We start from the raw sequence: 11,489 nt of genomic DNA on the forward strand, positions 1-11,489 counted from the left end.
CATCGGGGTATATACGAACGCTCGAGATTCGTGACAAGACGACATGGCTAGAGACCCGAGGCGCGAACAACATTGCACACTTTCCAGCCTCTGTTACTAATCTTACTCCTCTTCGATGGACTCCTTGTGTATTCTGCTGCTGTTAAGCGCGCACATTGTCTCCTCTACCCGCGCAGCCGCCATACCGCGAGACCTCACCGCGGGGGAAGCTGTCCAATCACATACCCTGTCGACCGAAGCACTGCTAACGCTTATCGGCGTCTGCGTAGCTGTCCTCGGACTCGGACTCACTCTAGTGCTATCGTGGCCTAGCTTGAAGATGAGCTGGGGGCGGTGCACATCTCGGCGTTCTCGCCCAGTCTCGACAGGTACCTGTCCGCACATAATGCTGACATCGACCAGCAGATGCTAATTAGACATAGCGGATTCTGTATTCCCTCTCGTTCAAAGGCATGGAAATTTTGCGGCCTCTGCCTACCCAGATGAACCCTGGACCCGCAGCTTGACCGGCGACGAGATTCCACAACCGCAGCGCGTCCAGTTGTGCTCCACCGAGCAACAACGCGCACTAATGCGACGCACACGCACTATGTGAAGGTTCACATATTACTCAAAGGGCTGAACCGACAGCCGGCGACGAGTGGGCTTCATGATCGATCCAAAGTCGTTCTAAGGGAAGCTTAGAAGCAAGATAACTGAGTGTTTGAGAGCGTCATCACTGGGGGCTGGTTCAATTGCTCTTTAGAAGGGTTGTTTGCATTGTCCGTCAGCGCTCTTCTTTTGTTTGCTAGATGAGATACTCGACTTCCCCTTGTTCCATATACCCAGGCTGCGAATTTATTATGTCGGCGCGAATCTATGTACAAAATAGTCCTGTTAGCTGTTTTTATTGAATCTAATTCATATCAGAATACCCTTAGCTTGTGTACTGCTATGGTATAATCGCAACGCTGTTGTGGCGGTCGTGACGATCGTGGCGGAGTCAGGCCAGCGAAGGGCAAAAAGAACAATAAGTGTTACCTACTTTCCGCGAACGAGACACAGCGAGAATGCGCAAAAGGAAGAAAGAAATGAACATCGCCTACCTAAGTTGTTGCTCTTAGGTATGTAAACAAAAAAAGAATGGCGGTGGCAGCTGCAAAAAAAGGGCAAAAAACAAGACAAGGTAACTACGAACCAATCTAAACCGAACTTTGCCCAAGAGGGAGGAACCCTCAAGATGCAAACCAGATTCGAATCGGCGCACTTCCTAAACGAGAACGGACTGGGACAACGGACATGGGACAAATGTTGTATAGGTAGGTCGGAGACCACTATACCGAGTCTTGTAGGAGATATCTAGAATAACAGACTTTATATACATGGTTTAGAATCTGATATGTAGATACTTTGACTGTTCGAATCGCGATATACAGTATGTGGGTGGGCAGTGAAGCCAGTGAAGGCGGGAGTGAGTGGGCGGTGCGGGGCCGGGTTCAGTGAAGGGTTGTGTGAGTGAGTGCAAACACGCAATTGAGAGCCAGTGCGACCTTTCACCATCTGATGTTATCGGAGATAGTGAGATAGACTGCGGCGAACAGGTTGTCAATTGCCCTCTCTCGGAGCCTACATAGATGCGCAGATTGCTCATATCATGATCTCTGGTAGATACTAATGACTACAGCACTTGTACAGACGCCGTCGAAGCAACCTGCAAGAGCCTAGCCTCAGATGTACCAGTATTCGCAAGTGGGAAGTCGAGACCTCCTCGAATTATTGAGTAGACATTAGCACGATCGAAACGCCCGCGAACTGATCGCAGCAGACGTCACCTTCGATCCTTCCGCAAGATCTCGACACTTCTGACCCAGTATATCAATCTCTGTTAACGCGTTACGAGGTTTTGCAGCTGCCTGCGCGTTCTTTCCATCTCGAGAGAGCTTGAGGTCCTGTCTCTAGGTACCATTCGTGATAATGGTAGACGGCCCGGTCGGCAACCAAGTAGCAAGTGAGATGAGTGCATTCATGAACGTCGTCGGGTAAAAGCGACGCAAAAGAGATCGGAGCCGTGTAAATGTGTTCCAGTGATGTATGCGGCGCCCGCAGTTGTTAAGACTATATTCGGGTTTATGATGACTACTGACGCAACGCTGCAACCAGCAACCAGTTCAAAGAAATGGCCGACAGAGAGCTTTGATGGGCATTGCTTGGTAGGTCATGAAAGAACGCCTAGGACACGGTATTCCCACGATTACAACTAGACGCTTCGTTTGCGCGTCTTGAGATGACATCGAGGTTGTATTTAAGCTTGAGAGTCCAAAAGCGAGGGTGATTCTAGTGACACAAACAGCCCCCAGGGAACAGTATGGTAAATCCTCCTACTTCGATGTTGGATAACAACGGGCATTCCGACGAACCCTGGCAAATCACCGTTATCGACTTAACAACCCACCAACGTACACACCCAAAGTCCCTCGCGAAAAGACTTCAAATCCGAGCGCGAGCCGACAAGATAACAACGGGGGGACTACTTAGGTACTTCAGACGCGACAAACGTAGCCAGAGCCGGCGAATGACGTCATCGAAGCCAGTGCGAAATCTCGCGCAACGTAGATACATGCAGGAAATCACTACAGATGCTGAGCGTTAGTTCCACTTGATGTGTAATGCGGTAAAGGGTAATGTACATGCTGTGATTCGCAACGTTAATGGGCTGGCGGGCTGCCGGTTCAATGATGCACTTAAATAGCGGCACGAGCCGGTACAACAATAGGCGACGCGCTTTGCCAGTGACTAGTGCAACAACTCACCAATGCACGAACAAAATGCGATGTTCGTAGAATTGTGAAATGACGAGTCTGTGACGGTATAGTTGGGCATGATTCAAAAGTTGGTCAAGGCTGTTTCAGATGGCGTGATGTCATTGAAGTTGCAAATAGCGTTCTTTTTATTTGCTGTTCATTTTGCCGTCTCAACAATTACACGAAGTTCATCTCCGCCTCATTACCAACATGGCTGAAGTAACAAGACGTTCAGAGCGTCTCACGAATGGCGATGATGGAGTGGTAACCTCGATACGCGACGTGCCTGTCACCGAGCAGCGAGAACCATATATCAATACAAAAGGCTCTAAGCTCCAACATGCGGGTACGTGTTCGCGTATAGAACGGTTTCTAACCAAAATGCTAACATAGGCAGGTACTGCTCGTGCAAATCTCGCGCCATCAACAGAATCTCCCCAAGGCACCAAAGGCTGGGCGGAGCAGCATTCTCACCAGACTGTTCTACAACAACATTGCGACTTCTTTGATCGCGACCATGATGGAATCCTCTGGCCACAGGATACATTTATTGGCTTCTATCGTCTCGGATTTGGTGTCATTCTGTCCATAGTCGCGGTGTGCGTGATTCATGCGAACTTCTCATACCCTACATGCGAGGGCTGGCTGCCTGACCCGTTCTTTCGTAAGTGATCCAAGCCACGAACCACAATTGAGACAGATCCTGACTTGTTGCGCTACCATTATAGGTCTTTTCCTCAAGAATGTGCATAGAGATAAGCATGGCAGTGATACTGGGACATACGACCACGAAGGGCGCTTTATGCCACAGAAGTTCGAGGACATATTCGCGAAGTATGCTGAGGGGAGGGATTACCTAACGATCTGGGACGTGAAAAACGTGCTTCAAGGGCAACGATGCATTGCTGATCCGATTGGATGGGGTGGTGCATTCTTTGAATGTAAGCCGTTCTGCCAGTGTACTTTGTAGAAACAATGCTGACGAACTCAGGGATTGCCACGTACATAATGCTTTGGCCTGAAGATGGCCGAATGATGAAGGAAGATATCCGTGGCATTTACGACGGTAGTATATTCTACACTCTTGCTGCGAGACGAGAGAAAGGCTTGTGAATGAGGCTGAGGCATTTCGCTGAACATGAGCCCCTGGCTTCTTGATCGACTGTTGGCGCGGAGGATACGTATTGATTGTTAGCCATGTAGAAGATAGACAGAGACTGATGTAGTAGATATAGTAGATCAAGTGCGAAGAGAAGTCTGCAGCGCGAAGAAATGTCGTCTTGAGCTAGAGCACACCGAGTGCTATTGTATCAGCTGTGAGGCTTGTCAGTAGTACGCTTCAACATGGTGACCGTGTCCTGCGCCAAATGTCCATTGTATTTCGCAAAGTTCATCGCGTACACGTATATGAGAAGTGTTTTTACAACTTCGCGCCGACGACACTACCACCGTCCAGCGCGATAGTAGCGCCGTTGACATATGATCCGGCTCGGCTTGATAACCAAATGCATGTACCTGCAACATCCTCTGGGCTGCCAATGCGTCCCAAGGGTATCCCGCTCTCAATGACATCCTTGAACTTCTCCAATGTAGCCTTCATCATCTTGCTTTGGAAGGGACCGCACGCGATCGTGTTGCTCGTGATGCCGCGCTTGCCGAGGTGACTTGCTAGTACTCTGCTCATGTGATGGAGACCGGCTTTGGAGGCGGAATAGGCAAATGTCTCGAGGGCGGGGACGCGCAGACCGTCGACGCTACCGATGTTGATGATGCGGGCGGGAGATGTAGGGGTCGAGGCGGCTTCGAGGAGGGGCGTGACGGCTTGGGTAAGCTGGAAGACGCGCTTCAGGTTGAGGTTGAGGACGCGGTCCCATGCGGCGGAGGGATAGTTGTCGTAAGACTCGCCCCAGTTACTTCCGCTGTTGTTGACGATGACATCAAGCTCTGTACAGTTTTAACAACTGCTCATTATTCCGCGGCAGTGGCGTAGATGACAGCTCATGGGTGACTTACTGCCTGCTCTCTTCTTCAGCTCGTCGGCTATGTACTTTGCTGCATCTTCCTTGTACAGATCCGCAGCGATGAAGTCGGCCTTGCCCTGTCCGAGCGCGTTCAGTTCCTTGCACGCTTGCTCACAAGCCTTCGCATCGCGCGAAGAGATGTATACGGTGGCGCCATTCTGGATGAAACCCTCGCTAATCATGCGACCAATGCCTTTCGCGCCGCCTGTGACGAGGACGACTTTGCCCTTGATGAGAGTCAGTAAAATGATCAGATGGGCATTGCAGGTACGTACTTTAACATCGAAAAGCGAGCTATTATCCATCTTGAAGGGAATCAAAGATTGGATGAAGGGTGAGAGCGTCGTAAGGAGAAATATGGATAGCCATCGCGACACACGGGTAGATGTTCGTCATCGGAACTTGCCCCGGATGTTGGAAGCTGGGGGTGAGCCGAGGCTCGGTGCATTGTTCTTCCGTACCGCTCTATGAATTCCTGGCCTCACATCGACAAAACATCACCAAGCCTGATCATCTTCAACACATTTTCAGTTTCTATCAGTATCTACATCTAGTCCGCTGATCAACCTCAGCGTATGCTCAGACTCCAGACATGTCTTCAGGGAGTACTCGTATGCGACAGGCTGATGCATGACCTAGGTCAACTTGGTGTTGATCATGGTTGTCATCGTCGCGAGACTGTCACCCAACTCATCAATTTCATCATCCCGAATCCTCAAGATGCGATCGAAAATCTGGTCCCTGGTGACGTAGAATGTGCTCTCGTTAACCACGGGACGATGTTTCGCGTGTACCGTCCTGGGATGAGGAAGTGATGCATCGACAGGTCGCATGAGTGGCATGACGATACCATGCACATCATCCCATCCCACACGCGAGAGACTAGGATGGTACTCTTTGGGGAAGGGATCGAAGCCATCTTCTTCCTCCTCTTCATCATCTTCTTCCATCTCGTCGACGTTCTCAAGGGCTGCAGCAGTGAGCTCCACCTGCTTCTGCGCTTCCGCCACCTCCCTATCCGCCTCAGCCAACTCCAGATCAGACTGGTTGACCTCGTTGTCGAAGTCGATCGCCTCTTGCTCCTCGCGCGCATATTTCTCTCGTCCGATAACCCACTGGAAGGCCAGCGTAGGACCATACCGCTCAAACGTCTCTTCGTCAAGGGTTTCGTCCCGTAGCGCCTTGACAAGGTCGTCGTGCTTGGGCAGTTCTTTCGTCTCAAGCTGCTTGTACAGATGTTTGATGCGGGCGATCATCTTGACCTGGTCGCGCTTGCCGAAGTAGTATAAGTCGAAAGGGCCGTTCTTCCAGAACTTGATGAAAGCCTCGCGTTGGGCGAAGATGTTGTCGGAGATGTCGTGCTGAAAGACCAGTGACTCTATCCAGGCCTAGTTCTTGTCAGCTGGAAGTCAAGGTCATGGGATAGCCAAAAGTGCCTCAGGGACTTTTTAAGTGATACAGGAAAGCCAATAAAGGATTGAAGGTGTACAGGCCATCACATAAGGAGGATATCTGAGGATTTTGAACTTACCTTGATGAACTTGATGATGAAAGGCCCACACGCAGGCTTGCAATACCGCTCATCGAATCCAGTTGCCCAAAGGAAGGACATGATGATGACGTTCCAGCGGATCTGGTAACAATGCATAGTGAATGCATGAGTACTATCCACACCGTAGAACCAGATGGTCCGACTGATGTCGAGAGGCTGCGTCTTCTGTGCGACAAAGTTGTCGCTGGCGATGCTGTTGTACATGTAGAAGTAGAAGTCAAGCTGGATATCTTGAGGAACGACAGGTACAAGGCTACGCTCAGGGTGAAAGTAGATGTCGAAGAGACGGGGCAGGGGTACGGAGGGCTTGAGAATCTTGAAGGTTTTGATCTCGTAGTTGTGCTCAGCGTCGCGATGTTTGGCGGCAACACCGACGACGTCCCTTTCCCCTCCGGACTGGTGATCATCGGGTACATCCACAGTGACCTCGGGGACATCGCCCATGCTGATGTCGTTGTCGTTTAGGTCGTCCATGATGTCGGTGGTGTCGTGTATACGGGTGTCAATAGACGGACGTGGGTGTTGAGAGAAACAACAAGAAAGCGGGGATATCAGTCGTCAAAACAACGAAAAGGTCCGTGGGCGCACAGTCCGTAGGCGACGGAAAAACTAGATTTGCGGTCAGCCGACAAGTTCTTCCGCTGATTCTGTTGTAGTGAAAGGACGGGAGGGTGGCGAGTTGCGTACCTGCGACCCCTGTCTACTCTGCAAACGGGCGTCGGCGACATCGCTAGCGATATCGAAGCAGCACTTGTTTCGAGGGGGGACTGGAGGATGGTGGAGGATATATATGTAGGTGTCATGTGGAAGTGCAGATCGCTCGTCTATATACATGTCGCGAGACACATTGAACAAGCAGTGAGTGTTTGCGACACCAACGGACTGCGTGCGTTTAAAACAGGAGCTCGCAACAAGTGACACCCTCGAAGTCTGTCGACCTGATCAGCTACGTCTCTTGTTTGTTGCTCAAACAGATGTCGGTGACATGACGACATGCGTTAAGGAAGCGCGCATTACGGAAAGTAGAGATGGACGTACCTAGGTAAGATGCACAAGCAGATGACAGTAACGAAGTCAAGATGATTGACTAAGATCGTGTCGTATACGTCCCAGAACAAGAGATACAGCACCCAAGACATGATAAAGTCCGCGCAGGGAAACAGTTCGGAGGACAGATACATCGTAGACATACCAACGTCGAACATCCAGACATCTGAGCTTGGACACCCATACTCTTCTTGTTCACTTTCCTTTCCCTGTATGATTTGCCCTCGGGCTCGTCTTCATTCTGCTCACCCTACTCCTTATTCTCTTCATCTACCTCCCAGTCGGACCAATTACGCTCGTCGTCAGTATCAAGAAGTGACACACGCAGGCTGTTTAGTTTCCTCCTAGCGGTTCGCAACTCCGCCTCCAAGTCATCCACGTCCTGCTTCTCGTACACCAACCGCTCTCTACAGACCTTCACTTTCTTCTTTTCAGCAGCCAAGTCTTCCTTCAAAGCATCTTGACATTCTACCAGCGAAGAGATCCTGCTATCCCTTTCCTTGACTTCCCATCTGAGTCTCGCGTTCTCCTTAGTCAACTTGCGTATGCGGTATTGATCCCGCGTAAGGGGGGGTTTGGCGACGGTTGTCTGACGTTCGCCGGGTGTTGGCATTTCTTCTTCTTGGGGCGCTCTGGGTTGTAGGTTAGTGGTACTGCGGTAAAGCGCTGGGACGAGTGTGCAATTTTACTTGGTTTGTACCCGATCGTCAGAGTTGTAGCTTTGGGAGGGGTTTGACGAGGACCCAAGGTGTGGTATCATAGAGGAATTCATCGCCGAGAAATCCTCGCTACGCATTCTAGCGGCTTCAATATCGAGGGAATAAATCTCAAGGAAATTCATTTTTCATATAAGGCAGTTTGGAATGGGGATGTGGTTTTGCAAAGTCGTGGGAGTTAAATCAAAGCCAGTTTTCAAATCCACACTCGGTACCAAAGATAAGGTAATTATCGTACCAACAAAGCGGTAGTAGCAGTAATAGTAATAACCATGTTCTCATTGACTCTACATATCCCATTCCAATCATAACCTCATCATTCGTAAGTATACCAACTCTTTTTTAGCTCCCTCATCGCATCCTCAGCTTCCTTCCACTTCCTAGTCCCCTTTTCCGCGTCGCCCATCCACGTCATGATGCGTACTCTGTTTTTCATATACTTGGACTCTGCCCTCTTTCTCTCTTTCGCTGTGTCCTTCAGGTAAGAAAAGTCGTCGTATCTGACAGCTTCCTTCCAGACGTCGCGCATCCTTGGACTCCACAGACAGCAGCTGGACCCGACATCAGGATCTTCACCAGGGACTAGCTGGATCGACTTGTTGAACATGTGCGGTATGGACGATGACGTGGATCTGGATTGTGTGGCGGGCCAGATGAGCTCGTCGTAGCATTGCTCACAGACTGTGAACTCTGGCAGCGAAGGGATGAAGTGCCATGGTTTGCGGAACAAGATCTTGTACCTTTGGCACTCGCCTTTGTAGGAATTCTCGCGGAGCAATAGGACGAAGCGGCTCAGATCAGGGAGTTGACCGGACAACTCAGCCTCGACATCTAGCTCGACGAGCAGATCCAAATACTTTGGGAAGCGGGTTGAGCTCGTACGCAAGCTGCATACGTGCCTGTCGTCCTTCGGCATCTTAGCGAAGCAACCACGAAGAGAAGGCAGCAAGGCCTCAAGCATCCTCCTATCGCTCGAGCATATAGCAAAGTTGGCTACACGGGTACCGTCGCGTGGGTTTGTAATGCCGTACCAGCTAATGCGGTCTTCTGCACCAGCCTCACGATCTCCAGGACACGGTTTGGCTACTGTGTCCATGACACCTGCAATTGCGTTGATCAGATCGAGCGATTTGCGACCTCGCTGAAGCGTCAACAGCCACGCAAGACGTGCCCATGGGCTGCTGAAATCACAGCTCCGCTCCAACGAATAGTCGTTCAGCCATACCTGTTTGAAGTCCACGTCGAAGGGTGTACCGGCGAAGACACCCTCGTAACAACTAGGGCAAATGTTGAAGTTCTTGTTGTCTTGGAGCGCGTACCAATCATCGTAAGGCCCAGATTTGTAAGGTCTTGGGCAGTCTGGAAGTTTTCTGTCCATTGAAGCAGTCCTTCGAGATGACCTGTCACGGCGGCCATCGTGAGAGCGGAAACTACCCGACCTGGACCTCCTTGGTCGTGAAGGCTCCTCCAATGTCTCTGTGTCTTGCCTCCTAGCCCGGGAAGGTAGATCTCGCGTGTACGGCGAGCTAGGAATTGCCGGCGACGTCGCTCTCGGGATGTCAACGTAGCTTTGCCTCGGTGAGCAGACGGTGGAATGATCGAATTGATAGTGCTCTTCGGGTGGCATAAAGACGTCAATGAGCTGGTCGTCGATGGGATATGGCAAAGAGTCGCCTGTGGATTGCCTCGCGGGAGATGGACTGTGCACATCGATGCGAGGCCTCGGGAGTGGCATGGTGTCATGTCGGCCATATCGAGAGGGTTGTCTTGACCTGTCGTCGGAAGGTGCTGGAGGATAGGTGGAGTGCCAATCTGACTCGGATACGGGTCCGCGACCGCGGCCGGGCGAAGAAGGTTGGAACGAAGAAGCGAGCGGAGAGGTTGGCCGAGGGCCACCGCGGGACGATGGTCGAGAGCCTGGAGGGGAGTCTCGCAGTCGGGTAGGCAGCTGAGGCGAGGGCGCTCGATACGATGGCGAGCTTGGTCTGGACAGCGGGCGTGAGCTGTTAGCATAGACAGTATCTACGGGCACAGGCCTCGATCGCCGCGTGCTGTGCACCGAAGACGAAGACGACCGCGGCGACTCAGCATTGGGGTACTCCTTGTACGAGCCTGACGAATCACCCTTACGTATCGTCGGCAGAGGACGCTGCCCGGAGTCGTGTCGACGCGGCTCGGGCCTCTCCTGTGTATCGCGCAGGTTTGTCCTCAGGTCCTCCCTTTGCAGGTCGCTCTTCACGAAGCTGTACCGCGCGGGCTTTCGTTCGGTTCGCAGGTGGGTCGTGCTGTGCGCTTCGGAGTCAGAGTCAGAGTCGAACACGTATTCTTTCTTTGACGCCGGCGACGTGTAGGAGTTGTGTCGGCTATCAGTTGGCATCGGTCTCGACGGCCTGCTTGCATCTGACCTGGGATGGCTGCTGTTCGAAGGCGTAATGGGTTCTGGCGAGCGCATGTAGTCTGCAGGCGAGGGCGCGGTGGACTCCTTCTGGGGCTTCGAGTAGCCATAGGGCGCCCTCACGCGCTCAGTAAAGACAGGAGGGTCTGGGACGTCGGTGTTGATGTGCGACATGCCCCCACGGTCAGCAAAGCTGCGCCGGCGCCGGTCCCGAAGCGTGCTGCCATCGTCATCGGTGCTCGATTCGGAAACAAGCACATAGCGGCGGTCGTGTTGTGCGACGCTCGGCTGCTCAATCTCGTCGAGCAGGGAGTCTTGGTCGACGGTGCCCCGCGTGTTGCTCGGCGGCTCACCCTCGGCCTGCCCTGACGACCCCACGGAGGACGGCGCCTCTTTTGCTAGCGCCTCCCTCTCGTCCTCGACGCTCGGTGACGGCGGCCATGTCTGCTCCTGCCTGTGCGACCTGTACGAATGCGGCGCGGGTCGTCGAGGTGGCAGGGGTGGAGAAGTGCGGGGCTCATAGGTGTAGGTGTTGTAGGACGGCGTGTAGGACGAGGTGTATGGATTGCTCTGGCGCATGTCTGCCAGCTGCTCGCGCGCCTCAGCTAGAGTCTTATCGCTCCTCGCATAGCCGTAGGGGTCCGTCTCTCTTGATGTATAGTGGGAGTCATGGCGCGGGCGGTGGTGGTACCGGCTGTCGTATTCGTAAGACATGTATGGGCGTACGTGAGCGATGGTCAGGCGAGCAGTGAGAGACTAGGCAGTGGCTTTGGCGAGCATGCAGCTTGGGCAACTAGCTAGGGCGGCCTCAAGAGTAACAAGACGAAGATAGCGGAGAGGGCAGGTTTACATAGCGCGGCAACAACGGCCATGTTGGATGTACAAAGATGCTAGGTGACGCATGTAGCCGTCTGTGAATTGCGGGTCGCGGCTTCCTCGCGCCTTCGCCCTGCACTGTCCCCACCGCCGGTAAAGCCC

The 11,489-nt window shown here is 52.3% G+C and overlaps 4 protein-coding genes across 4 annotated transcripts; 1 reads left to right on the forward strand and 3 right to left on the reverse strand.

The window, feature by feature from the left end:
- Positions 1-3,120: 3,120 nt before the first annotated feature.
- Positions 3,121-3,372, forward strand: J4E87_001900 (uncharacterized protein; the record flags this gene model as incomplete). Its single annotated transcript, XM_049373540.1, has 2 exons — positions 3,121-3,126; positions 3,178-3,372. The coding sequence occupies 2 exons, from the start codon at positions 3,121-3,123 to the stop codon at positions 3,370-3,372; spliced, it is 201 nt and encodes a 66-aa protein (XP_049236910.1).
- Positions 3,373-4,200: 828 nt separating this feature from the next.
- Positions 4,201-5,106, reverse strand: J4E87_001901 (uncharacterized protein; the record flags this gene model as incomplete). The annotated part of the gene is made up of 3 exons (XM_049373541.1): positions 4,201-4,724; positions 4,794-5,028; positions 5,077-5,106. The coding sequence occupies 3 exons, from the start codon at positions 5,104-5,106 to the stop codon at positions 4,201-4,203; spliced, it is 789 nt and encodes a 262-aa protein (XP_049236911.1).
- A 330-nt stretch (positions 5,107-5,436) lies between these two features.
- J4E87_001902 (uncharacterized protein) lies at positions 5,437-6,827 on the reverse strand (the record flags this gene model as incomplete). Its single annotated transcript, XM_049373542.1, has 2 exons — positions 5,437-6,189; positions 6,333-6,827. 2 exons carry the CDS (start codon positions 6,825-6,827, stop codon positions 5,437-5,439), a joined length of 1,248 nt encoding a protein of 415 aa, XP_049236912.1.
- Positions 6,828-7,650: 823 nt separating this feature from the next.
- J4E87_001903 (uncharacterized protein) lies at positions 7,651-11,225 on the reverse strand (the record flags this gene model as incomplete). Its single annotated transcript, XM_049373543.1, has 2 exons — positions 7,651-8,030; positions 8,453-11,225. 2 exons carry the CDS (start codon positions 11,223-11,225, stop codon positions 7,651-7,653), a joined length of 3,153 nt encoding a protein of 1,050 aa, XP_049236913.1.
- Between the last annotated feature and the right edge of the window lie 264 nt (positions 11,226-11,489).

The sequence above is a fragment of the Alternaria ethzedia genome (genome assembly GCF_023757985.1).
Source record: "Alternaria ethzedia strain BMP 0044 chromosome Unknown scaffold_3, whole genome shotgun sequence".
Taxonomy (NCBI): Eukaryota; Fungi; Ascomycota; class Dothideomycetes; order Pleosporales; family Pleosporaceae; genus Alternaria; species Alternaria ethzedia.